Consider the following 26,798-nt stretch of genomic DNA (forward strand, 5'->3'; position numbering starts at 1 on the left):
AACCTGCAGGTGCAGGTGCAGGGTGCAAGGCCGGGTCGAAACGAGTTCGTCAGGATGGGAGGTAACGGAATTAAAGCAGGCAGGCCGAGCTAGCAGAAGGCTTCGGTGACCATGTACGGGATGATAACGACGCATGCGGCCCAGAAGACCAGTGCGCATCGGACGAGTGTAACGGGGAGTTTGTACAGTGGTGACTCGCGCAGGATCATCCAGAGGGAGAGGAAGGCGACGGTGAAGAAGTGGGCAAAGAGGATTTGCGGCTTTTTCAGCATGCCTCCGAGCATGCTAACCGGTTGTCTGTGCATTCCTATTTGGAAGTATTGGAAGCATCCGCGTTGGAGGGCCCTGAGATTGACGTCTGTGATGAGGGAGTTAGTATGTGAGAAGAGTTTCGTTGTATAATGAAGGGCATACCGTCGGCTGCGAAGAGGGAGTAGAGTGCTTGAGCGAGGATGTTGATGACCGATGCCCCCATTTTCCGTCGCCAGTGGAAGACGGAGAGTTGTTTGAGGACGAGGGCGGTGTTGCTGAATTTTGGCACTTGTTCTGGGCTAAGAAGGTCACGGAGGATCACGACGTCGTTCAAGGCCACTGTCATTCCGCCACCAGTCAACGGATGCCGCATGTTGAGGGCGTCGCCTAGCATTATCAGCCCGGGTGTTTTGTTCGTCGAGCTTGCGAGGAAGGAGTTCGGCATGGAGCGCAGTTGGCCCCTGTCTAGTGCGGCGGCGAACGAAGGCTGGATGCATTTAGGGAGGGACGGGAGGACGGTGTTTCGGAGGTGCCCCTTGACACCTCCGTTCTTAACGGATGCTGACGGCAAGTTTTCGGGGATATCGCAGAGGATCCGGGTCTCGCGTGCTCCGATCTGATAGACGAGGACGGGTGGGCTGTTGGGATTGAGGAGGACGTGCCCGTAGTGCGGCTGTGGAAGCTCTGCATCGATGAGCTCTAGCCCCCAGAACTTCGAGCGCACTTTCGGCGTGTGTGGGTGATACTGTTTTCGAAATTTGGAGGCGTACCCGTCCGCGACGACGGTCAACTGTCCAAAGTAGCAGTCCTTCGCCTCCTTGGTCACAGACTTCACCCCAAGGACCTGCTTGGTATGCGAGCAAGTGATCAGATCCGTAACCTTGGTCTCGACAATCGTGACATTAGGACAGGCACCAGCAGCCTCGCGCAGCTTCATCACAAATCGACCATGGTGGAATGATCGCCCCTCCGGTAACGGCGCACCGGGACTTTGAGCGGGATACGGAATTGTGACCGGTTCGCCAAGGTAGGCGACATAGTAACCCTCCGTCAGAATAGCATCAATACCCTCCAGGCAGTCTCGGAGCCCGAGCTTCTCAAGGGCCTCGACCCCTCCAGGCTGCAGGAGCTCGCCGACGATGCGGTCCGGCTCCTTGAGCGAGGCCTCGAGCAGGAGGACACTCCGTCCCTGCCTCCCCAATGTCGCAGCCAGCGCACACCCCAGAACTCCGGCGCCCACTATTACCACGTCTGCATCATGATGTACTCGTCTGCGGATTTCTGCGGCGTCTGGGGCACTCGAGGAGGGACCGTTCGCGTGGCTGTTGGAAAAGGTGGTGGCCGCCATCAGTTGTGGCGGGAGAGAAAATTAAAGAGTGGACGGAAACCGAAGGACGAACGACAGCGACGCGAGGGCAATGTGCATATTCCGAATCGCGCGGGGTCTGCGAGAGTGAGAGGGAGGGAAAGAAGGGAGAAGAACGGCGTTGACGAAGCGGAGAAAGAACGAAAGAAGGTTCAGTTCACGAAGGGGCCGCGGGTTTTACGTGACTGGTTTTGGCCCTGGCCTGACTCTTCACTCAGACAACGTACGATGCGAGAGGAGACGAAAGAGACTACTGATCATCCGAAGGCTTGAGGATTGTGTAACCTTGGAATTAATTTCGTCTTTGATTGATGCCTGGGCGAAAAGGCTGAAGCGAGGGAATCCTGAGCACAACCACATGCAAATCGCTCTGTCGAATCCTCTCTTCAAAGTAGTTACATCGTCGCCACTGAAGTAATATGTACACATTATTATACACGAATCGGCGCCGTCAACCATGTGGCACACAGGTGGCCTCGTTCCAGCGCCCGAGAATCGAATCCTCGTCGGTGTCGATGCGGTCCAGCACCCTCTCCAGTTCATACTCCTCGTCCCACGACTCAATAATCTGCCACAACGCCTTTTGTTGCGTCCAGATCACTTGCGGGTTCAACGGCCGCTGCAGCGCCTGCCGTTTGGATTTCTTGGCTTCGGAGCTGCCATTTAGCTTCTTGAAATCCAGATTCCCATTGTACTTTTTCTCCAGACAATCGAGAGCGTACCCCAGGTATTTCAAAGGGCTCTTTTTCTTTTGCGCCGCCTTTGGAGACACACTGCTGTCGGTGTGGTATTCGCGCCACAGAGCACCCCTGATCCGATGAGCCTCGACGAGGAAGTCTCGGTTGACTGCCGTATCTCGCGCCAGAGCGGTTAGGATACACCACCGGACCCCTGCAAGATTTCCCACCGCGGCAAATGCCCGTATGAACATCTTCATGCACACCGCATCAAAAGCGTACCAGCGCCCATACTTCGACTCATAGACCGCCACTAACACGTCCAGAGCCATTTGTGGTTTATTTGATGCAATTAGACGGTGGCTTGTCGAGGCAACAATATGATGCCGTACAAGGTAGGGCTTCGTTGTCCAGGTCCAGAATATATTGTAGAAGCGGAATATTGCGGCTTTGATAATGTCCAGTTCCGCTGATGGATCCATATTCAAGATCTGGCGGCAGAACATTGGGAGACCTGACCCCTTGCCACCCAATTCAGTCCGGATTAAATCTCGAGCGGCGTGCACTCCGTCTTCAAATACCGTGGCAATCACGGCCAACTCAATATGTTGCGCTCTATACTCATACCCATGGGACTTCGCATCCTGGAAGCACTTCAGGGCTTCGGTTGGTTTGCCCGCATGCAAGAAGTGAGTCATCTGCTTGGAGAGGCTCTGGTAGCTATCAACATGTCTCGAGGCTGTTTCGCCTTGCAGCATGCGGGTATACCACTTCACGGCTACCCGAGACTTGGGCATCGCGTTAGCTGCCGCCACCGGAACTGAACGCTGGTCATAGCCAAGGAGTTGTCGAGATGCAGCAGACCTCGCACGTTCCGCTTGAGCGGAGTGTAGCATCTTCCAGAGGCCCACTTGCGACTTTTCAAGCGCTAGTCGACGGGTGCGTAGCTTTTTGAGGAAACCATCGTGATCGTGAACAACATCCCATCCGCGTTGGCGTGCCATATTCGTGAATTCAAGAAGTATAGCCTCATCGCCTTTCTCAACAAACGCCTCCAAGACATGCTCGTACAGAACCTGGTCAGGAACGATGCCAAACCTGTCAATATAGTCATAGAGAAATGTTCGAATCTCGGTACCCGTGTGGGAGACCCAATATTCGAGAAATATACGGTCGAAGATTGCAACGAAGTCCCTCTTCTGCGTAGTCATACCGAGCTTGTGCATTTCTTCAAGGCCGTTATCCACCGCTGCCCAATCGCAGGCCAGAGCCTTGCTGTATACCAAAAGGCCTTTAGTCCGACAACTGGGGTTGAAAGTGTACTTCTTTTTCATCTCATCTAGGAGAGCTTCGGCGTCTGCAGCTCTCCCAAACTCTACGTACACCTTGACCACTGGGTTGAGAAGCTTGTCGGTGGGAGCCTTGTTGATCGAACGGAGTTTCTCCAGCAAGGTCATGTATTGGCTGTTAATGAGCTCAATGCTTCTGGTTTTCTTCCACAGGCCATCGAGATAGGCACCACACAAACCACAGTCCCGGTCTAGCGCAATATGTTTCAGAAGGAAATGTTTCGCCGCCGTGAGTCTATGCGATTCGATCAAACACCGAAGAACAATGTCGACTAAAGGTTCGGGGACAGTGTATCTTCTCGAGAAGCGAGAGTAGACAGTCGCAGCCGATTCAATGCAGCCGTTCTTCGCTAACGCAACGATCATAATCCGCCACACCCTCGGTGACACGCCACCAAGTTGTTCTAGTCGTTCGAATAAACTTCTGGCGATGAAAACGTTATCCTCCTTGCAATTCAGGTAAAACGTCTCAACGGCGAGTTCCCATCGGTCTCTCGATATCGTTCTTAGCGAAGGTGGGTGCGCGTCCAGGAATACTTGAGCAGCGTCAATGTACCGCCTGCGGTCGAGGAGATCTTGCATCTGTAAAAAGAACACGTGTTTCTCGGGGGGCGATGCCGGCTTTCGCTGTACATCCATAGGAACTTCTTCCGAATTTGACTGGAGAATATTATATTTCGCTCGTGCATCCGAAGGTAAAGTCGGTGGTGGAGGGGAGACGTTCGGGTTCTTAAGCGGCGGTACGTTCTGGTTCGACTCCGGTTCCACGGTTGTACTTGTAATTTCGCTTTGCGGTGAAGTGATAGGTGTTGGGCCACCTTGGGTTGAAGAGTCGGTAATTTCGCCTTGAGCTGGCGGCGAAGGCTGTTCAAAAGGGCGCCTTGTGTCGCTCTCCACCTGGGGAACCTGCGCCTGCATAAACTTCCTCTCTTCCTCTTTCCATGCCTTGAGTCCCATAAATTCGCCTGCCTCTGCCGCCTCCATCATACGGGATAGCCTCCGAGCCGCGGACGTTGCATCGTACCTAGGCGCGGATGTCTGGAGAGCTCGTTTATTCTCGACAATACGCTCTGCAACAGAGACTCGCCGGTGGACGTCGTACGTGATAGCAGCAACCGCACAAAAGCTGCCCACAGTCGACCCCGCAAGGGCTAACCTCCGAAGCACTCGAAGGGCGTTTCGAGAGGGAACGACAGGCACGTCGGCAGGCCCCGTGGTCATGATGGAGAGCACCGCACCTGGGGCGCGGTGTGCCGGAATGTCACGTTTTAATTGTGAATTGAAGATGTATCATAAGTCTGGATCGGTATAAGCGACATATAGTCGACTTCGTGACGTTGTGCATTAACAATTGATGACCAACGTGCCGAGAGGTTGATTTTGGGGAAGTTCAAAAAGTTTTGGTGAGCGCAGCGCAGTTGGCGTTTGTCGGCGCCCGGAGCGGAGCCACCTTCCCATTTCGAACCAGCTCGTGCCCTGAACGGTCTGATGTGCAATAAACCTTCGGAGGCCTTCCAGGGCTTGAAAGTGTGACATTATACAAGAAGAGGAGATGCTTTATTGTACAAGTGGAGCGTATTTTTCGCCGGCAAAAAATTTCTTCTGCTCCAGACACCTTTCGCTCTTGCAACCCTGACATCGGAGTGTCATCTGGAGGGAGCAATTATCCCCCTTGCGCAGATGCCCATGAGCCAAGTCCGCAAGAGCTTCAATGAATATCGGATTGCCATTTAGACTCTCGGCACGCTTGACTCCAGGGTGGTTGGCTTCTTCCATCACTTCGAGGTCCAGTTCGTACAAGGTCTCGATATGGTCGCTAGTAAAAGCAATCGGAACAAGAACAAGGTCCGTCTTCCCCTTTTTCACGTACTCTTGGACTGTATCGCTAGTCTGAGCGCCAAGCCAAGCGGATGGCCCGACCTGAGACTGCCAGCACAGTCGATATGGGTTGCTGAAGTTCAGTCGTTCCATCACTGCATGGACTGTTGCAGCAACTTCTGCGGGGTACGGATCGCCTGGAGGATACCTGTTAGTGGTCCGAACACATTTGACTGGAAAGCCAGCCTGTCATACCTCTATTCACTACGCTCATGGGCAGACTGTGAGCTGAGAACAGTAACACCACACCATTTCTCCGGTCTTCAGGGTAGGTCTTGAGCTGATCCTCGATATTTCTTGCGAATGCTTCAACCAGCCCCGGGTGTGTCGGCCAGCGATCGATGACGCTCCATTGAATGGCTCCGTTGGGATCAACATCGCCATTTGCGCGCTTCCCTTCCAGACGGTTCCTCCACTTCCACAGTTCGTTCAGTGAGCTACCTGTTGTAGAACAAGAGTACTGCGGATATTGCGTAAACGCAACAGCGCGCCCTCCTTTCCCGCCACCAAACCCATCGGCTAGTAATTGGCCGTACATTTCCTCTGTTAGAGGCGCAGCGTATCGGAAGGCGACATAGGGCTTATGCGGTGCGGACTCGGGGCTGAGCTTGTCTAGGAGTTTGCACATCTCTTGACATTGATATTCGGACCACTTTCTGATTGGCGAGCCGCCTCCAATGTCAGCATATTGTTTTATGATTTTCGGCGTCCTCCGCTTCGCGATCAGTGGGCCAAGATAGTTTTGGAAACGGCCTAGGGGGATCAAATCACCATCGGCCTATCAAACAAACAAGTTAGCTAAAAAGCAACTCCAAATTATTCGGGTATAATGGACGAGAACGCACGAAGAGTCTGCTGAGGAAATCTTCGACCTCGCCTGTTGTCGAAGGACCTCCCATGTTCAAGAAAACCATTGCGGTTGGCCCTTTTGACCCGGTCGCATCCTGAGTTACAGGTGGTACGGCTGTTGCAAAGCCATATCGGTGTTCCTTGTTATACCCCAAGGGAATGCGGGCCACCGGCCGTCGCAAGTGTTGCGGAAGGGCGAAGGACCGTCGCAGAGCAGCCATTCGGAAGCTCAAGTTAGCTCTGACGGGAAACAGTCTCCGAACAATGCAACGAAATATTGGATAAAGGTAAATAGTGTGGAAGTCAAGAAGTGTCGGTTTCACATCGAAGCAAGCAAATCAAGAATTGAAGACAAGTACGCTCGCTGATATTATGCTGTTCAACATCTCCCGTCGGCAGGAATGACGGAAAAGCCGAGTTCTCGGCCAAGTCGTCAGCCAATCACAAGCAAGGCAGGGTCATCAGTCTTGGCGCAATCACATGATGTTCGTGTCTTCCCCGCGTTGGCCTGGCCGGAGAAACGCGTCGCCCGTGCGTAGTGTACCTAAGATAGGCATACAGCACCGGCTGCCTTGGTTAAGTGCCACCTCAAAGAAGCTGGGGATTCCCCCAGTTTTCCTTGTCTCTATCACCCTCTCTGCTTCACACTGCTTCACACTGCCGAATCCTCACAGAATGGCCGAAGATAATTATCCCCGCGAAGATGACGTCGCTGAGGAGGAAGACGAGCTGGACGAGACTGTACCGCTCTTATAGATCCCCCCATTGAGCCGCTGCGGCTTGCTGACATGTGTGAGCAGGGCTACAAATCCGTGAGGGATGCTGTGCTTTTTGCCATTGAAGTCAGCGATTCCATGCTTCAACCCCGCCCTTCCAAAGACCCCAAGAAATCGAGTCAGGAATCACCCGCCACTGCTGCATTGAAGTGTGCATACCATCTTATGCAGCAGCGGATCATCTCGAACCCCCATGACATGATAGGAGTGTTGTTCTATGGGACGAAGTTATCTAAGTTCTACGATGAGGACGAGAACAGCCGTGGTGATCTCTCATACCCCCATTGCTATCTCTTCACCGATCTCGACATCCCCTCTGCACATGAAGTTCTCGAACTGCGGTCACTAGTTGAAGATGAAGATAAGGTTCAAAATGTGCTCATGCCATCAGACGAGAATGTTTCGATGGCCAACGTTTTATTCTGCGCGAATCAGATATTCACATCAAAGGCTCCAAATTTCTTATCACGGCGACTCTTCATAGTCACTGACAACGACAATCCACATGGCGATAACAAGGCCCTCCGGTCTGCAGCGACCGTCCGTGCGAAAGACTTATACGATCTCGGCGTGATCATCGAACTGTTCCCGATTTCCCAATTAAACCAAGAGTTCGACACCTCAAAATTCTATGACGTAGGTACAGTTTTCCCTGTCGTTGTGACACATCAACTGATGGCATCCAGGATATCATCTACAAAGCCTCCCCGATGGACCCAGAGGCCCCGTCCTACCTGAAACCTGATTCGAAGACGGCAGAGGCCCAAGACGGGATTTCATTACTCAATAATCTCTTGTCAAGCATCAATTCAAGGTCCGTACCGCGCCGTGCCTTGGTTTCGAACATATCTCTGGAACTCGGTCCGAATTTCAAGATCTCAGTATCCGGCTATCTCCTCTTTAAACGTCAAGAGCCGGCCAGAAGTTGCTTCGTATGGCTTGGAGGTGAGAAACCGCAGATTGCGAAGGGAGTCACTACACAGATCGCAGACGATACCGCTCGAACGATCGAGAAATGGGAGATTAGAAAGGCATACAGGTTCGGAGGAGACCAAGTCTCCTTCACCCCCGAAGAGCAGAAAGGATTGAGAGACTTTGGCGAGCCTGTGATTCGAATTATCGGATTCAAGCCCCTCTCGGAACTTCCTTTCTGGGCTAATGTCAAGCATCCGGTGTTTATCTACCCTTCAGAAGAGGACTACGTGGGATCCACGCGGGTCTTCTCCGCCTTGTATCAGAAGCTTCTGCGAGACAAAAAGGTCGCCCTTGTCTGGTACATTGCACGCAAGGCTGCAGGTCCGGTCCTCGGTGCGATGATGGCTGGAGAGGAGAAAGTTGACGAGGACGGGGTCCAAAAATTCCCTCCAGGGCTATGGATAATACCACTCCCGTTTGCAGATGATGTTCGACAGAACCCTGAAGCTACCATTCAGGTCGCCCCTGAGCCTCTCATCGATCAGATGCGAACGATCATCCAACAGTTGCAACTTCCCAAAGGGGTCTATGACCCTCAGAAGTATCCCAATCCCTGTAAGTCATTGCCTCATGATGTGATGTGGTAAAGATGTACTAACCGATCACTAGCGCTTCAATGGCACTATCGCATTCTTCAAGCCCTTGCGCTGGATGAAGATCTCCCAGAGAAACCCGAGGATAAAACGCTCCCGAAATATCGACAAATCGACAAGGTAACCCAGATATCCCCGATCACTCCTCCCACCTATAAACTAACCCCTGCGAACAGCGCGCCGGCGACTACGTCCTATCCTGGGCCGACGAACTCGAGAAACAATACGCAACGATATCCGCCACCAGCGGCCCGAAGACCACGCTCGCGAAGCGACCCGCAAAAGACAAAGGCGCCGCCGATAAGGCCGGCCCACCAGCAAAAAAGGCGAAGGCCGACGGCAGCAACGCCGGGAATATCCAGGCCGAGGTCCAGAGCCACTATCAAAAGGGCACATTGTCCAAGCTTACTGTCGCGACCCTCAAGGAATACCTTACCTCCTTGGGGCGCTCGGCCGCCGGCAAAAAGGCAGACCTTGTCGAGCGCGTGGAGGAGCTTTTGGAGGCGAAATAGCCATATCCATATCGAATATCATAGCCACGTTTTAGTGCGAGCCTATAATAATGTACATTGCACATAAAACTTAATAAAACTTCCCAGAAATCCGGTTTAAATAGCAGTAGTACCCTCCCTTCATCCATTCTATCGCTCGAGCCGTAAATCCGCTCGCTGCTTCTGGCGATCGAGATATACAATGTCCACCCGTCCGGATCATCCAACCCAACCCTAACTTGCCGCCAGACCTCTCCACCGAGGAACTTGGAAGCTTGGAGCATTTCAGGACACTCCGGAGCTCAACGGCATTGAAAATAATTAAATAGTCAAATAAATATTGACCAAGAGTTTCGCTCCTTCGTTCCTCGATTTCGTGAACGGATATTTCGCACTCATAACGTCTTTCAATCTATGTCGTTGTGGGCGTCTGTGCTGGCTGGTGAGCGGGATATATAACGGCAATTGAATCTGCCGTCGCTCCGTGATTGCTTCTTTGGGGCGGCCATGCCATAGTAATCCCTAAGTTTTATGGAGTGAGGCTTGGAAGAAATTGTATTGGCGTTTAACCAATGACTTTATGATTTCTGTCTAACCGTAACGGAAGATTTATCGCCAACAGGTGTAACGTTAACTCACACGGCGAAAATGGGTATAGAGCGACATGTAATCGATAATAGACCCAATGATAGGTATCAAAGCATCAACATTGACCATACACTTGGCAGTAGCAGACCTCCGCGTCCGGGCAACTAGACCGGATTTTGTTAGCTGGCGTGTGAAGAACTGGGATGGGGGGTTGACGTACTAAACCGCGTCCTTGCCAAAGATAACATGCCAGAGATACTCCATTACTCGCCCGCTGGCGGCGTCGCTCAAGTCTGTGTCAATCACCCACTGTCGGATCTTGATGTAGTCTTCTCGTGGTCTTTGGCGTGCTTGGTCGCGTGAGATGGCGAACTGCGCACAACAGGCTGCCCCAACTTCGGAAGGAAATCGGAGAAATTTTTGTGGGTATGTGTTATCTCCGACTGTTTTAGCTGTGTTGACTGCTGTTGCGTTTAAAGGCGGCGTGCTTGTCCCCTCGAATATATCTGTCCAGACCTGCTCGGTGACATGGCCGTTATAGCGATGTTTTGACTTGCAACCTGGGTTCCAATTGCAGCGGAGGTTCACATAGCCATTGCGCTGGACGAAATCGAGCTGGAGGGACTGGAGAGCAGCAACGTTGTCGTGTAAGGGGGCATCTACATGCCAGGCCCTGAGAAACCCGGACCGGTGGGCATGAATGAAAGCGATTGTGGATGGGAGGCGGTCATAGTGATCGATCAGGTAGGTAAGGTATGCCATGGACTCGTGGCCTTTATTAATTGGGGTTTTTAGCTGATTATCGTCGGCGGCCGTGGCCTTGGACGGGTTCACTATGTAGATAGCTCGCCGCCAGCTTTCAAATATTAGCGCTGATGCACCTGATATGGCTGGATGTTACGTACTCTGGAAGTTCCTCTTGGACCCATTGCACGGGTTCTTCTTCGAGTCTCGCCATGACAATAACTTTGTCTTGCTCATGCCCTTTGTAAGCTGCCCATCTGTGCCGTTGAGGTTCGTTGCTGCTTAGCCAATCGATCAGGTATGTGCCTGCGTGATACTGATCAGAGAGGTCTGCGAGTTTGGCCTTCAAGAAGTAGAGAGGAATAAGGAGGATGAGTGAAAAGCATAACACAATACGGGAGTTGTTCTTCATCGTGGACTTAAACGGCCGAGAACCTGCTGGGGGATACTATTACAAGAATAATCAATGCATTTGTAGATGATCGGTCAAGCAAGAACTCCGTTGATAGATGACTTTCATAAACGCAGAAGTGATGGGCAGCACTATATGTTGAATAGAAGAGAAAAGATGAGGAAACGAAGAAGATACTCAGATATGTAGAGGGGATAGGAAGGAGCGAAAGAGCGTAGTGAATGCGGTCCCAGTTGAGGCAATTTAAAGGCCAAAGAGCGAGAGGCCCAAATGCCTCTCCGGGTAGGAGGCAGAGCCAGGAGACAGACGGGCCATGGCAGTAATCATCTCCTTTGTGAATTGACGGGGAGGGAATGCTCCATTAGCCCAGTCCTATCGTCATTTGGCCGCATGGGTCTCTCAGTGAAGAAAACTGGACAGCAGAGAGTGAATCCCCGCTGATATGCCACGCGTTGGGTCCACTCGAGTGGCTCTTGAAGCCTGTTCTTATGGACTTATTATGGACCTGGATGGCGGCATCGCCAGGCGCTGGGTTCTGTACCCGCGTCTGGGCACAGAACGCTTATGGGTCCTGTGGCCACTATGGAGAAGCTTATGATGTCGACGTCCTCATGTTCCTGATTCTGTGTTGATGGGGGAGGGTGTTGATCCTGACAGTATCATGGTCAGGAAACTTGCAACAAGACGGCCCGTCGGTCCACAAATATTAAGTGTGCCATAAGTTTAATCTGGCTGAGAACTATAAAACAGTGATGGCCCAGAGCATCTCCACTGGAATGAGGTACAGAACGACAGATGCTCTGGGGGAGACGGCGGATGGTATGCCCGCATGGTCATTCTACCACTTCTGAAAAAAAACTCCAGCCTCGAAGACCGAGCTTGCCAGGTAGGAACGGATATAAGGGAGGGAGAACATGGGGATCCTTGTATTGCTCTTTGGCTGCCTCTGTTATCGAACCTCGAGAAGCTGTCTATCAAGTTTGCAGGTGGCTATCTCTCTACCTTCAAACGCAGGCTATTTGTCAAGATCACTGAGCAAGGAAAGATGTCTAACAAGGGGTTAGCTCTCACCCAATTGAGAGAAATGAAGGTTGGACATGCTGACCCAGAATATGATGTTCCAAGCTCACGCAGCAATTGGACGATCTCCTCCAAGAAGGTGTGAACTCTCACTGCCCAACTCTGGTCAGACTTGAGCTGAAGGGAGATATCACTGACAGGTCCGACTACCCTGGTGACCGCAGTATTCCACCTGATCAGACCCGATACATTGAACTAGCGGAACATTTGGAACCTTTGTGGGAGAGGATAAGTGTCGCTTTTAGGCGCGGGGATACGCTTGATGAGTGTATGGAGCCTGGGCGCCGGATATCAGATATATCGCCTTGGAGGGGGCGCCGCCTAGAATGATGGCCTCGAAAGAAATAGTTCTCGATGCGGGTTCGAGTAGGTTATTGAAGGAAATAAAACCATAGAAAGGCCATTATTTCTGATCTCAAGGCTATGCATACTTGTGGTCTATCTGGTAAAAATCTAGGATACCTTATCCAACTAAACAGTTCATAAACTGTTTAGATATCGATTGCCACAGACCTGCTGTGACATATCTGTGCATTATGTATCAGGGGTTTATCGTACAATCATGTCTCCTAACGACATAAGGAGCTGTCTGCGTCGTCGCCCTCCTCTTCGCTGCTGACTTCCTCCCCGTCTGCGATCGCCTGCTCCCGTCGCTTTCGGGCACGTTCTCTCTTCTTCTCGAGTAGAGCGTTCAACTTCTTGGCCACATTAAAAACACCACCAGTCCCAGCCCCGCAGGCGGCGCAAGAGGGGGTTTTCCGGTAACGTTGCAGAGCGCAAGATTCGCAAAAGTAATGCCCGCATTTTGTGATGATGGGGTTTTGGTAGGGCTTCTTGCAGATGATGCAGGCGAAAGGAATATTCTCGAGTTCCTCCTCGTCGTCATCCTCTTCAGCGTCTCCGGATTTGCCTCCCCGTTGTGATACAACCTTCCCGCTTAGATCCTTGCCTTTCGAACTGGCGTCCCACTCCCGATCTAACTCCCAACCCTGCTTGTAATCCTCCCTCATGTGGGAAAACTTGCACGAATCTCCGAAGCCACAGTACCCGGTTAATTTGTAATCTTTGCAAACATCAGGCGCATAATCCATGAAAGTGACTGTCCGGACGTTGGTCGGCGCCTTGATCGGACCAAATTGTTTCGTCGGCGCGTTGGGATTTTTCTGGATGAATGACTGGTAGTTGGCAGCACCCTTATAGGTACCATCAGGCGCAAAGGGAGCCGACGAGCCTGGGCGCGCACGCGTAGTCCCGAGGAGGTTCTTCTCGTTCAGCTCATCGTCATACCAGTTGGAGTGTTTCGTAGCATCATTGGAGGAAGTTAGAGGAAGTGCAGTGGAGGCGTTAGTCTGCTCTTCGCTGGTCTCTTTTCGTCGCACGTTCGATGTCGATGAAGCAGACACGACTGCATTCTTGCGGCGACGTTTAATCCTATGGCCTTCTTCGTCATCGGAGGAGGTGAAGTCGGAGCCGGAATCGGCGTCTGGTGGTGGTGACTCGGGTTTCTTGCGGAAATTAGCTTTTTTCCCGCCTCGCTTTTTGAAAGCGACTGGAGGAGCTGTGTCTGCCATGTTTCGCAAGGCTGTATATGAAGAAATTCGCCGGCTAACGGGTGACTTGAGGGAGTTGTAAATCGAGATTGAGAGTGGCGAACCATGCTTTGGATGAAGAATTTCACGTGATGCTTGATAATCCATATCACGTGATTATTTTAAAGACAAGCCTAACAAACCAAACAAACACCACTGACTCGTGGTGCCGTTTCTCGAACTTCGGCTGACGGTTGGCGTCTGAAGCGACGGCGTTGTTTTTGTTGTGGGTTCCTTTTCTGGCGATGGCTCTGACTTTGGTTCGTGGTACACTTAATCTTGGTTCTATTATTGTTATTGTTTGGCAGTTTTATCCGGCGTCGCTGTTTGTTGACGCCTTGATGAATGTGATTCTTGTTTACCGGCGCCAATCTTGTCGATTGAGGCGGTCCTTCAATTTCCTCTTACGTATCAGATCAATGATTATCCCGATAGCCGTCGACTATCCATCGTAGCCCCATAGGGTGCCCCAGTGCTCTGCCGTGTTGGGAGACGCCGTGCCTCAGGCCTCGCTCGTCCTCTCGTCCTTCTTCACGCGCTTCCTCTTCGTCTTCTCCTTCGTTTCCCCCGCCCAACGAGTCGGTCTCTCGTCTCGTTGTCCAACTGGCATCGCTTCCTGGCTTCATTCTCTTGTTTCTCGTTCCCCTCTCTTTTCCTTTCTTTCCCTCATTTCCACCACCGCTTGCCGTTGCTTCATCCTTCTTTTCCTCACCTTAATCCCTTCACTCTTCCCTTTCCTTTCTGTGTCTTTCCTTTGTTTCTTTTCTTCGTTTCGATCTCCCGTTTACTTCTAATTCGAAGCTGCTGTATGGCGTTGCTGATCTTCGCATCCGTTTTGGCCCGTTATTGACGCTTCCAGTCCCCTCCCATTTTTTGGCCCTGCTTTGTTGCGCGCCCAGGCCCGATCGCGATAGTTGCAGCTCTGCTTGTTCCCGAGGCTGAGCATCCAGTCACCTTTTCCTGTGGTTGGCCTGCATCTCGGTTGCACACACTCACAAGGTTACCTGACGACCGACCTCCACAACGCGTTTGTTGTCATCTTTGGGTCGCCCCGATTGATACTCCCGTTTCTTCGCCAGCGTGAGCAAAGCCAATTTTGCGCCGTTGTTTACAATTTTGTAATCCGCTCAATCTTTTGTGCTGCCTCTTCCGAGTTGACGAACTGATACGGCCACCCTAGCGCTTCGCTCACCGACTGCCTGGACCCTAAAACATCCACTTCCACCATCGCCTTTCTCCTCACCCCAAGTCGTCAAATTACTGTGAATCGTTAGTCGCTGGTCCGCGCATATTACGACCGCACCGGACAGCATTTGGGAAAGTCCGCGGAGGAGTGATTAGGAAATTGGATGATGACTCTGGTTTGAGCTGGGACCGAAGAGCAACCGACACGACCAGCTTACCGGCCCTTGACTGCAGGTGAATTCCGGTTTCACGGAACCGGAAACATCTTCAACGTCAAACCTTGGAACATGGCGGATTCCGGCGAGAGAGGAAGTGCCTCACTTTTATCCATGATGGATGATCCTTTCATCACCAAACCGGAGGGCGCGCGGAACCCGATCGCGCCAAACAATTACTCCTCGTTCGATGCGCAACTGTATAGTCTGGATGCGTCCCTGCCGGCCCAAGCTAAGCGGGCTCTTGAGGCCCATCTAGCGGAGACCGAGCGCCGGCTGGAGGAGGCGTCCAAGTTAGGCACTGCGCTCGTTGAGCAGCGGAGGGAGCTGGAGGACAAGCTCAAGGAAGTTGAACAACAGCAGGAGGAGGGTCAAATTGGACCGGAACTACGCCGGAAGCTGGCTGACTTGGAACGTGAGTATACTGAAATCGGCCGGGAGACTGCACGAGCTTTTCTTGCTCCGAAGCGTCTCGCTGGTGGTGATGACGCTCATTTGGGCACTCCGTCTCTTGACCATAAGGTTTGCTTACCTTGCTCTTAGGCGAAATCACCTATTCCGATTGAGCTGCTAACCTCTCCATAATTAGTCGCCAATAAGCTCCGCTATGTTCGCCGGTCAGGCTACCAATTCTCCAAGTAAAGTCAGCGTACCGTCGCGGAAACAGCGAAACCAACCTTCAACCCGAGTTCATGACATTGAGTTTGCTACCGAGATTTCTACTTCCTTACTTGCCCAAGTGCGCCAATTACAATCCCTTTTGGCCGAACGTGAGGATGCTTTGAGAACCGTCAACCTGGAGAAGTCAAGGCTTGAGCTCGAAGCGGAAGGATACGCGCAGCGGATACGAGCTTTGGACGAGAGTGAGGAACGATATAAGGACGAGAATTGGGCGTTGGAGACTAAAACACACGAACTTATGGCCTCCGTGAAGGATGCTGCTGATCGTGAGAGTAAACTTAACAGCAATCTAGGGGCGATCACTGCTGAGAAAAGCGCCATGGAGCGAGAGCTGGAGGACCTTAAGCAGACGAACGCTAAGCTTATCGAGGAGCACACGACTGCGCAGAAAGCCAATGACGCTGAAATACACCTCCTGCGCAGAAATCTCAACGCTGGAGATGCGGAGAAGCTTACCCTTCAGCGGAAGCTCGAAGAGATGAACACTCAAAACCAGGAGCTTGCAAAAGCAGTGGCTATGCGGCTACGGCAGCATGAGGTCGAGTCTGTTCGCGAAGTAACCCGCGGACACGATCCCGACGACCAAGATCAAGCAACGCCAGAGAACTCCCCCCCACCGTCGCCGAGCAAGTTCACCCCGCGCCATAATCACCTGGAGACTGAAACCTTGCGAAGTTCGCTCGGCCATGCTCACCGGATGATTCAAAACCTGCGGAGCACAGTCCATCGTGAGAAGACGGAAAAGATCGAGCTTAAGCGCATGCTCCAGGATGCTCGAGATGAGATTGAGCAGCGTCGCCGCGATTCGGCAGCTCCAGGTGGTTCCAATAAGCGGCAAAAGACCAAGACTGACGCGACCCGCAAAGCAGCGCGTCCTGACTTGCTGGGTGCTGGGAGGAAGAAGGCTGAGGTCGAGATTCAAGAATCGGACTGGGAGGACAATGCAGGCGACATAAGCCCAACCCGCCAAGCGTCCCTCAACTCGCGCATTCGTCGCGGAGATCAGTCGACTGATGAGCGTAGCGATACGTACCAGACCGCCGCAGAGACCGACGATCCATTCGAGACAGCCAATGAAAGAGAAACCGCAACCGAAAGCGAAGCCTTCCAGACCGGTGTGGAGAGCATGGCTGGCGAGAGCACTGATAGTGACGAACTGACAGAGACCGAAGACCGCGTAAATCGAACCCCTCGTGAACGCGTGTCTTCGCTCACCTTGGCGAAGGCGCGTGATCGGACGTCCTACTACAGCACAGCCTCTACCTCTGCCGATGAGGATGATAGCGAGGACCCCGGCACGCCGTCTGCTAGCCAGTACTCTACACCTCGCTACCAGCTACGAAAGAAGAGAAGCGTCCTGCGAAAGATCCGGCCCTCTGGGGAGGCCCCAATGGCCTTTGGGAGTCGGCCGTCCAGTGCCAGAGATTCTCCCGCAACAAGCTTTACGCGGGAGTCATCGGCGGCTCCGGAAGGCCAGAGTCTCTTTGCGGAACTCGCTGAACTCGATGGCGACGAAGATGAAGATGGAAGTTTCGGTCCGCCGATGCAATCTGATCCCACATCTCCTTCCACCCCACGTATGCAACTGGACCCTGACTCAAGAAGACCCTCCGAAATCCCTGTTGAGTCACCATCGAAGCCACCGAAGCCCGCTATGGTGGATTCTGGCGTCATGACAGATCCTTGGGAACCTACTGCGGCGGAGATTGCCCCGGTAGCGGTGACATCGACGGACCAAACTGATAGCGATGTTCCTGCTACGCCGATGAAGGTTTCGATGACGGATGCCGCGACTGGTGTGGGAGTGGTAGAGCCGTCGACATTGGTCAATTCGGGAACCCAATGGACTCCCTTGAAACCCGCCGCAGATCTCAATGGCGACCAAGTTTCGAGCGTGCCTACACCACCCAAGATGGCGTGGGACGGGCAAACTCCAGATGACCGAGAAAGGGAAGTCGAGACCACTGCTTCCTCGATAAAGTTGGATGTTTCCTCCATCTCTTCCGAAGAAACTGCGCCAGTCGCGCCCACGTACCCTGAGTTGAGCACCTCGTACTTCGTGGGTGGCGCGGTAGAGCCCGTTGTCGCTTCTACTTCCGTGCCACCCGAGGTAGGCCTGTCCTCAATATCGTCACAGTCTAGTGAACCAGAGGTTCCCATAAGTACCCCCGTCCCTGTGCCGCCCGAGGTTGGTTTGTCTACGATCTCGTCCCAGTCTAGTGAACCAGAGGAGCTTGTCGTCTCCCCCGCTCCAGAACCTGAGCCAGCATACATACCGGAATTGTCCTTCTCTCAGGTCTTCACCGAGCAGACACTCCCTGTTCTTCCAAGTCTTCCTGAACCTAAGCTTGAGCCCGTGCGTTCTGTCGCCGAGCAGGGCACGAGTACGGATATCACGGAGTTCTCGGTTTCAACCATATTCTCGGAAGAGACTGAGCCAGTGGAGGCCGTGGAGCCAAGCCCTGAGCCAGAGGTTGTCCTTACGCCTGCAAATGAAGCCGTCCCAGAGCCGACACTTCCTGAGTTGACCCTCGCCTTCATTCCTCCGGAATACACTGAACCGGTTGCGCCTGAGGCCAAGGAAGTTATAATTCCCCCGGTGCCTCAATTAATGTTGTCGCCCCTCTCTTCGGTAGAAACACGACCTGTTGATTACACCCCTTCGGTTGCGTTCCTCCCCTCGCCCTCGTCCTTTGAGAACAACTCGCCTAGCGAGACAGTTGGCTCTTCCGTGCCAATCAAAGATGACCCACACGCCGTGGTCGTTGAAAAGGGCACAGACAAGGATTCTGCAGATGAGATCGTTGACCGACAGTCCGGTACGACGTTGCCTTTGGGCGTTATTTCTGGCAATGCGGCTCCCCGTCGTGCAAGGGCAGGGTCGTCCTACCAAGCCGACCAGGGTGCTCAGACCATCCTTTCATCGAAACAAATCGACCAACTCCTCATTGACCGAGTTTCTTCCAGACCACTTTCCCCCCCTGAGAGTGACGGGGCCAAGGGGCTGAGCAACTCACCTTTTGCTACGCCCAAAGCGCGATCGCGCCCCGCTCCCCAGGCTTCGACTACCTCCCTCCCCAGGCGACCCGGAAGTGCGGCCAGCCAGGCTTCAAGCATCCAGAAACATCCGCCGTTACCAGTTGACCACAAGGAACTCATTCAGGCGGCGGAAAGGAAATCCATGGAACAACGCCCAACCTCGTCTGGTTTGATGGGACCGCCACTTGCACCAGCGTCTGCCTATAGGATGAACGCTACGCAGCGCCCTTGGACGCCGAATGAAGCAGTCTACTCGGGCTCTGCGAAGACGACGGCATCACGAGCAAGCGTGAGGCGTGAGAGCCAAATGTCCCGACGGTCCTCGGTATCGTCGTTTGCATCTGAGCTTGATGAGCGCTTTAACATTCAACCGAACCAAACGCCCGCGCCCCAGGGTTATTCCATGGGTACTGACCCTCGAATGATCCAGGCGATCACACAAACCATGATCGGTGAATTTCTGTGGAAGTACACACGCAGAGCCGTTTCAGGGGACATCTCAAATACCAGGCACCGTCGGTACTTCTGGGTCCACCCCTACACGCGAACGTTGTATTGGAGTGAACAAGATCCGCAATCTGCTGGAAAGAGCGAGATTCGAACAAAGAGTGTCTCGATTGAGGCCGTTCGAGTTGTGGCGGATGATAACCCGTATCCACCGGGCCTTCACTGTAAGAGTTTGGAAGTCGTTAGCCCCGGTCGTAGGATCAGATTCACGGCTACCACAAGCCAAAGGCATGAGACGTGGTTTAACGCGCTTTCATATCTACTGGTACGGAATAACCCGGAGGATGGAGAGGGCGAGAATGGCGTTACACTGGAAGATATTGACGAGTTCAACCCCGGATTCCGCTCTCGCTCCCGCCAGGCCGCAAGGATGTCAATTTCGTCACAACAAAGCCGTAACGCTCGGACTCTTCCGAAAGTGCGCTCAGGGTCGGCTATGTCTCTACGCCCCAGTGCCACCCCCGGTCGCGCATCCCCGGCGTACCCCCCGTCACATTACTCCGACCAGGCTAGGCAGAGTTCGGCCTCTCGACTGAGCACGCTTCTGAACTCGACGATCAAGAGCTCTTTTGGACGCAAGGGATCTGCTTATGCGGCATCAAGTGTTCATGAAGGCAGCCTTCACAATCATGATAGTGAGGAGGATCTTCGACAGATGATGGAGAGACATGAACAAGATGTGGACCGACTGGAGAATGTCCGTGCATGCTGCGATGGCAAGCACGATGTCAGCTCGCTCTCGAGGACGAGTCGCTACAGCCCCCGCGCGAACAGAATCCACTCACATCACTGACCGCCGCGGGGAACTGTTGGTAATTGTCATCGTGTGTTGTTAAAAGTCTTTGTGCATTAGCGGTGTCCTTATTCCACCTTACAGCTACGATTTGCTATCACAAGCAAAGTAGCTCCTCACGTCTTCGACCAGCCTTAGCTTGTTCACCTTTGCTGGACGGCCATCCCAGCATACGAGAGTCAACCATCACCAACCTCTCAATTCGCATCTCAATTTGCCGATCATGGGCCTGATCCCTAATTACACTTGCTACAAGTTGATGCATATTTCCTTGTTTTGCCCTTTATTCCATCTCTATCCTGCATGAACCATTGGTTTAGTTTCCTTTGTTGATACTTACTGTCAATTTGACACACTTACACATGTGAAGAAGCCGGGCCGCTCATTCACTGTCGCCCGTCCGACTCCCCTCCTACCAACATGCTGCGCCAACTCGGCGCCTCCTGTACTTTTGATCTTCCTTTCCGGCTTTGATATCTCCAATCTGTGATGACAGGACGTTGACTGCTGTTGTGGTTGTAATGCGGGCTGTGTTGGCTGTCTGGATTTACCGTTTGATTTTGCGTTCTTGCCAGAAATTGATCTAGGCAACCATGGATTAGGAATATATCTTGGAAGACTCAACCAGCTCCTACCAGTCGTAGTTGTGTGTCAACACCGGAAGTTGAAGCGAAACTGGCGCGGCATCAGCAAGCCTTAGTCATCCCCACTATAAAACCAAGTTCTACTCCTGCTCCTCAACTCCATCTCTCCAATTCTCTCTCCTAGTAGAGATCAGGAATCAAGATGCCGGGAAACAACAACCCCACGACCCTGGAGTGGCTCTTCAGCCTCCTAGAACCAGGCCAAATCCTGAGAGAAGCCATGTCATGTATGCCCGTCCACCCAAGATCAGATCCGCGTTCCACCCGCGCGGATGAGATAAGTTATAAGTTATATGAGTTCTAAATACGAGACTTGACTAACTCGAAGGCAACAGACTACATCGCCGCAAATATAAAGGCCATCCTGCGCGGCCAGGTCCTCGCGCCCCTCCTCCGCGCCCACGAACTCCGCGATGAGGCGTTCGGGAAGTTCTGGATTGCGTTTAGCTGTACCCCCCCTCTTCCCACCCCTCAACCCCTGGCCCTCTCGGGTTCTGGTGGTAAATCGATGTTCTCAAATGCACAAGCTAACCATACCCACCTAGCAAACCGCGAAGCCCAAAACGCCGAAGCAGCAGCAACCCCAGCACCTCCAGCCCCAGCTCCTCCCGAGACGAATAGTACCGGTACCGGTACTGCAGAAGTCCAATCCTCCTCAGACGCCATCCCCTCTCTCCTCGCGCACGCCTCGGGCGTCGTCCTCGACGTCGGCCCCGGAACAGGCACGCAGATGCCCCTGCTCACGTCGCCGGCGATCAAAGCCATCTACGGCGCGGAGCCCTGCCGCGGGCTCCATGGGGAGTTGCGGCGGCGCGCTGTCGCGGAGGGCGTAGCCGATCGGTATACGATTCTTCCGTGTAGTGTTGTTGCGGGGGAGTTGGGGCCGGAGTTGGGCAAACATGGGTTACCTGCGGTCTCGGTCTTCGACACGATCATTACGATCCGGGTGCTTTGCTCTGTTCCGGAGGTGGAGAGGACGGCGGCAGAGTTGTATGCGCTGCTGAGGCCCGGTGGGAAATTGATTATCGTGGAGCATGTTGTTAATCCGTGGATGACGGCGAAGGGGTCCGTTGTTGCGCGGTTCATGCAGGGGGTTTACCATGTGCTTGGGTGGAGGTGGGTTATGGGGGATTGTTGTCTGAATCGGGATACGGAGCGGGTTTTGAGGGGGGTTGCGGAGGGGGATGGCGGGTGGGAGAGGTTTGAGGTGGATAGGTTGTTTGAGAGTTCGTGTATGCCGTATATTGCTGGGGTTGCTGTGAAGAAGGGTTCGCCTTCCTCTTCCTCTTCCTCTTCCTAGTCTTGGTCTTGGTCTTGGATTTGGTTTTGCATTATATCTACTGATGAAGATGATGAATACATATGCATGATGTCGTACAGTCATGGTATATCTATATGGAAAGTAAAATCGGGAATGTCCGGCCAGCGGTGATTCACAAAATGGACTACGTCGGCTTCGGCCGTCCTGGCGGCCAGAAGTCGAAGAAGTCGAGTGCTTCTGAGGTCCATGGGCCTTTTTCATCCTGTTTATCCGCATCATCCGTGCAAGGGTTGAGAGGACTGGTTGTGGGGAGTGGTTTGGGGTGAAGGTTGTTGATAGTTGTAGGATCCGAGAATGATTTGCAGAGTACCGTTGAACGACGCTTTGCAGGGTTTCCCATTGAATCAGCGGAATGGGCGCTTGGTAGCGAGGGCATGGGATTTGGCGCGAGGATGGTGTTCGGTGGCGTAATTGAGTTTTGCGGCGGCTTAAGGTCCGGAGCTTTACCGTGGTTAATGTGGGGTGGCAGGCTTTGATCGCTTATCGAATCCCCCTGGCCGAAGGTCGGGCTTGCGACAGGTAGACCCGGGGCGAGGGCGGGTTTAACTTCGTGAGTTTTGTTGGTTTGCGGTTGTTGTGGTGCCGGGTCGTCATCATCGTCGTCGAGCACAATTAAGGGGGAACTGGAAAGTGCCTCATGTTTTATCGCGGGCCCGCACCTGCGATGGTCAGTCGTGAGACTTGACTTGGCATGTCGTACATACTGACTGTGAATGTGCGCGCTGTATCTGAGTCCCTATTTGTGATGCTCTTACAGAGGACTTGGATGACTCTAGGTACATCAACTTCCTGCGAGGCCTGTCACCGGATAGCCTAAGGGTATTTATGGGAGCTTCGGAGCCCAAATTGGCGGGTTTTGGGTCCCGTTGGATGTGCTGAGGAGGCGGATTCTGGATATTTTGAGGTTGTTTAGCGGCGGAATTGTTTCCCTGGAACTCTGGTGCTCGAAGTCTTGGTACGGTTGAACTACAGTCATTCTGGGGTTTCGTGGTCGAATTTCTGTGAGGCTCTGGAATTGAATCAGGCTGTCTTTGAGCAGACGAATCTGACAAGTCTATGACGTCCTGCTGTCCACTTGGAGGACTGGTGCGTTCTGGAGAGGCTGTCCGCTGGCGTTTTGCTGGTCGCTCACGTTGCGGTGTGATGATCTGCCTTTGTCCGCTGCGCTGCTCATAGAGAGAACCCGACTGTGAGGCGGTTGGTTTCTTAATGCCGAGAAGATCGTTGAGGGAGCGCGAAGCTTGCTGAGAAGAGACGTACAGCCGGGGAGTAGGCAAGCGACCGGACGATGGTGGTGGGGCGTCGCCTGGGCGGGGCGGTGACGCCTGGGTTTTGCTCTTGAATAGGGAAGAGATATCCGTTTCGGTCTGTTCTAGCGGTTCGCAGACCTGGATTAGAACGCCTTTGTCCAGCTCTAATTCATCACCATCCTGGATCCCCTCCGGCGCACGGTAATGGAGGTCTCCGATAAAGTACCCGGTGTTATCGTAGACCATGACACGCTTGTTGAAGGTATGAAATCGGAGAAAGCCATCTTGCCAACGTTTTGCCTTGCGACGCAGGTCATGGGTGAAGAGACATCGGAATTTGATAACTGGCGCGGTGCCTTGGGTTGCGGGGACGACTAGGTTGGAGGAGCGTGGCGCGGCTGAGGGGAGCGGGGTGGGCATTTCGAGGGAGTCAGGGGGCCGAGGATGGCTATCCGCCGTGCGACTACCATCTGATCGGAGGAATAAGGGCGTCCTGGTGTGGGAAGGATGGATGTAAACAAGTGGGGGGAGAAAGCGAAGTGACAAAAAAAGATGCGGAGATGGCGTCCTCAGGCACCAAGGCACCAACAACTAGCCTGAGGCTGAAATAAACACCAACAACCTCATGCTTGATGTGCTCACACAGCTCCAGTCGCCACGAGGTTTATTTACACTGTGCGGCTGTAAACTATCAGAGAAATTAGAAATTCTAATCTGCATTGTATGGTAAAAATTAGAAGGCGTTGGTGCAGTCCGCAATCCAAAGCAGTAGAGGGTGTCATCTTGATAGCTCAAACCTAGTTGTTTCTTGATACTATTGCGGATTTCATCATAGGCCTTTTGAAGATATATCCTGTTGATCTGTCTATTACATAGGAAATCTTCTAGATACTATCGATCTTCAGGCTCCACGGCCTTGCATTGAAGGTCTGATGAATATGTGAATATGAATGAGGTTGAGCTCAATGTATCAGTTGTCGGCCAGAACGAAGTCGCTTGATTCTCTCTAGCTACTGAGTGTCGACCTACTAGGGAGGTTGTGTGGTCACATGACCTCGGCTAGTCGCCTAACCGAGGCCTCCAACACACCCCTGTAGGCGACTTGCTGGTATAAGGCTGGCAACCTTCCTAATTTGGTAGTCTAGATACAACGCCTGGTGTTAAGGTGCGGAACTCAGGATAAAAACGTGGGAAAAAATATATGAACTACAGGGAAAAACCATGGAAAAAACCTTATTCTAATATCCTCTATAGAAATAAGAAGCGAATCAGCCTACTAGACAACCTCTTGAAGGTTAATTAATCTTATAAAGGCTTCAAAACAGCCTGCATCAAGTGGCTTAGTAAATCTATTAGCTAGATTGCGCGTCCTGTTAATATACAAGAATTCAACCTTGCCTGCTTCCAGGCAGTCCTTGACAAATAGGAAATGGTTATCTAGCCATTTTGTAGTAAGCAAGAAACCTGTTTTCTAGAGTAATTTGACAGTATTATTGCTATTAGTTAATATCATGATCTTCTTGTTAATTGGTAAGCCAAGCACTGTAGCAAGCTTCTAGATATATAATGCTTCCTTGACTATATAATTGAAAGCAATGAGTTCTGTAATGGTTGTAGATAGGGCAAGTATTGATTCCTTCTTAGAGGACCAAGATATCAGGCTACCTGTATAAAGTATTATGAATGCCTTGGTACTCTTACCATTAGCATGATCTTGATATGTGGTGTTAATATAGATCTATAGACCTGCTTTAGGATTTTGACCAATCTGCAGGTAATATTAGTAGCGTTTTAGATACTGTAGTAGATTTTTGACAGCCTTTAGGTTATATTAGATTGGGGAGCTTATATGATGTTGTAGTTGGAATATAGCATACTAAATATCAGGCCACGTTTTAGTAACAAGCTAGTTGAGCTAACCTAGGACTATTACAAAGTTGGAAACCAGAGCCAATTTGGCGTTCTTAGCATTGCTTGGGCTGGATTCTTGCTTCTCAAGCTTTATATAGTAGGATTAGTATGCTAGATTCATGGGGATGTTAGCACTGCTGCACGTTGCCATGCTGTACTTGGTAAGGATATCCTTGGTATAGGCATCCTGGCTTATTAATATAATGCCAGAATCAGGATCCTAGTGGATGGTGCAGCCTAGGAATCAGGTTGGTTCCCTGATTACCTTTAGGTTAAACAATTCCCCAAGATCAGCCTGAATATTGTTGATGCCAGCTTCCATGTTATTAGCAAGTATTAGGTTATTGACCTATATAATAATATAGGCCTTACCTCTGCAATATATACATGGCTCCTTATATAGTAGTATAAATCCTATGACTATGAGCTTTCTCTTGATCTCTTTAAACCATAAATGGCCTGCTTGCCAAAGGCTATATAGGGCTTGATCTAAATGCTAAATCTTGTCCAATCCTCCAGGGGATTTAAATCCAGGTGGTTGGCGCATGTAGATGTGATAATCTCTTAGCACCATGTGGAGGTAAGTAGTAACAATATCAACCTGCCTTATCTTCTTCTTCCTTACCACAACCATAGTAAAGAACATGCGGACTGCTATATCTAATAGTACTGGCACCAAGGAGTTATAAAAGTCAATTCCAGGCTATTAGTTATTCCCATACATGACCTAGTATGCTTTAAAATAGTTGACAAAGTTGTCCTTATCCTGCTTTAGGGCGAATACCCATTTCCTAGGCAAAACATGAGCCTTGGCCCGTGTAGGCCTTAGGACAACTATAAAGACATTTATCCAAGCAATATTGTTGTATTGAGTTACCATTACAGCTTTCCATTAGTCTATATATGGCAACTGTATGGCTTCTTTATAGGACTGCAGGATCCTAATATTAGTAGCCCGAAGTCTCTCTAAAGGTTTGACAATATCAAGTACTACGAGTGATTGCTCATTCCCAAGCCATATAGGCAGAATCCCCTTATTGGCTTGCTTCGACACGCGCCTTTCCCCAGCCATCAATTCAATAACAGGCCAATTCTTAGCTGCGTGGTCCTTCCAAGGTCTTCCATGCTTTTTGGGGATAACAGGAGGAGGAGGAGGCAGAGAAGGCAGAGGAGGAAGCAATTCAGGCTAATTCTTGGGTTCTCTTATGGCTTCAGGAATCCTAGTTAATAAGTTTGACATGCAGATGTTCCCCGAGCCAAATAGGGCTCTTATACACTCCTCATGGCTGGTATTAGCTATTCACAACTGAAAAAATAATGGTGGAGAATCAGGATTCTCTCTAAAAGGTTAGTGCCAAGGTAGAAGGACTTATAGTGGGCAAGGTGGGCATAGAATTAGGCGTTACAGGGTCTTGGGTGGCTGAATAGCAACCTGATAACATTAATATTCAGGATCCTAATCCCCACTGTTGGCTTAGCTTGCCGGCGGTAATCCTACAGGTATATTAGATTTAATCTACCAGGTACAGCTGACCTCCGGGGTCTCTGGCAGCAATATCAGGCTGGTATCCTGTATCTCAACATCTCTATCCCCATATTGTTCCTCTACATGCTTAATAACCTCCTTAACTTG

The 26,798-nt window shown here is 51.7% G+C and overlaps 9 protein-coding genes across 9 annotated transcripts; 3 read left to right on the forward strand and 6 right to left on the reverse strand.

The window, feature by feature from the left end:
• Positions 1–89: 89 nt before the first annotated feature.
• Positions 90–1,600, reverse strand: erg1 (squalene monooxygenase erg1; the record flags this gene model as incomplete). The annotated part of the gene is made up of 2 exons (XM_071033446.1): positions 90–358; positions 415–1,600. The coding sequence occupies 2 exons, from the start codon at positions 1,598–1,600 to the stop codon at positions 90–92; spliced, it is 1,455 nt and encodes a 484-aa protein (XP_070883731.1).
• Positions 1,601–1,885: 285 nt separating this feature from the next.
• BJX67DRAFT_198134 (pentatricopeptide repeat protein) lies at positions 1,886–5,110 on the reverse strand. Its single transcript, XM_071025424.1, has one exon. The coding sequence runs from the start codon at positions 4,863–4,865 to the stop codon at positions 2,070–2,072; it is 2,796 nt and encodes a 931-aa protein (XP_070883732.1). The 5' UTR covers positions 4,866–5,110; the 3' UTR covers positions 1,886–2,069.
• On the reverse strand, positions 5,009–6,863 carry BJX67DRAFT_360224 (ferrochelatase HEM15). Its single transcript, XM_071029741.1, has 3 exons — positions 6,368–6,863; positions 5,718–6,300; positions 5,009–5,659 (listed from the first exon to the last, which is right to left on the reverse strand). The coding sequence occupies exons 1-3, from the start codon at positions 6,590–6,592 to the stop codon at positions 5,202–5,204; spliced, it is 1,266 nt and encodes a 421-aa protein (XP_070883733.1). The 5' UTR covers positions 6,593–6,863; the 3' UTR covers positions 5,009–5,201.
• Positions 6,864–6,910: 47 nt separating this feature from the next.
• Positions 6,911–9,328, forward strand: akuA (putative DSB repair complex subunit Ku70). The gene is made up of 4 exons (XM_071029742.1): positions 6,911–7,783; positions 7,834–8,677; positions 8,732–8,835; positions 8,892–9,328. The coding sequence occupies exons 1-4, from the start codon at positions 7,160–7,162 to the stop codon at positions 9,225–9,227; spliced, it is 1,908 nt and encodes a 635-aa protein (XP_070883734.1). The 5' UTR covers positions 6,911–7,159; the 3' UTR covers positions 9,228–9,328.
• A 557-nt stretch (positions 9,329–9,885) lies between these two features.
• On the reverse strand, positions 9,886–10,950 carry BJX67DRAFT_389669 (DUF3431 domain-containing protein; the record flags this gene model as incomplete). The annotated part of the gene is made up of 3 exons (XM_071034529.1): positions 9,886–9,958; positions 10,015–10,650; positions 10,700–10,950. 3 exons carry the CDS (start codon positions 10,948–10,950, stop codon positions 9,910–9,912), a joined length of 936 nt encoding a protein of 311 aa, XP_070883735.1. The 3' UTR covers positions 9,886–9,909.
• A 944-nt stretch (positions 10,951–11,894) lies between these two features.
• BJX67DRAFT_360232 (U2-type spliceosomal complex subunit CWC24) lies at positions 11,895–13,725 on the reverse strand. The gene is made up of 2 exons (XM_071029743.1): positions 12,056–13,725; positions 11,895–11,999 (listed from the first exon to the last, which is right to left on the reverse strand). Exon 1 carries the CDS (start codon positions 13,599–13,601, stop codon positions 12,600–12,602), a length of 1,002 nt encoding a protein of 333 aa, XP_070883736.1. The 5' UTR covers positions 13,602–13,725; the 3' UTR covers positions 11,895–11,999; positions 12,056–12,599.
• Positions 13,726–15,136: 1,411 nt separating this feature from the next.
• On the forward strand, positions 15,137–20,039 carry BJX67DRAFT_383392 (putative nuclear migration protein (ApsA); the record flags this gene model as incomplete). The annotated part of the gene is made up of 2 exons (XM_071033447.1): positions 15,137–15,541; positions 15,609–20,039. 2 exons carry the CDS (start codon positions 15,137–15,139, stop codon positions 20,037–20,039), a joined length of 4,836 nt encoding a protein of 1,611 aa, XP_070883737.1.
• A 786-nt stretch (positions 20,040–20,825) lies between these two features.
• On the forward strand, positions 20,826–21,983 carry BJX67DRAFT_383393 (class I SAM-dependent methyltransferase; the record flags this gene model as incomplete). Its single annotated transcript, XM_071033448.1, has 2 exons — positions 20,826–20,910; positions 21,019–21,983. The coding sequence occupies 2 exons, from the start codon at positions 20,826–20,828 to the stop codon at positions 21,981–21,983; spliced, it is 1,050 nt and encodes a 349-aa protein (XP_070883738.1).
• Positions 21,984–22,061: 78 nt separating this feature from the next.
• Positions 22,062–23,753, reverse strand: BJX67DRAFT_360238 (uncharacterized protein). Its single transcript, XM_071029744.1, has 2 exons — positions 22,709–23,753; positions 22,062–22,663 (listed from the first exon to the last, which is right to left on the reverse strand). The coding sequence occupies exons 1-2, from the start codon at positions 23,672–23,674 to the stop codon at positions 22,640–22,642; spliced, it is 990 nt and encodes a 329-aa protein (XP_070883739.1). The 5' UTR covers positions 23,675–23,753; the 3' UTR covers positions 22,062–22,639.
• Positions 23,754–26,798: the final 3,045 nt, after the last annotated feature.

The sequence above is a fragment of the Aspergillus lucknowensis genome (assembly GCF_044049455.1).
Source record: "Aspergillus lucknowensis strain CBS 449.75 chromosome Unknown BJX67scaffold_37, whole genome shotgun sequence".
Lineage (NCBI taxonomy): Eukaryota > Fungi > Ascomycota > Eurotiomycetes > Eurotiales > Aspergillaceae > Aspergillus > Aspergillus lucknowensis.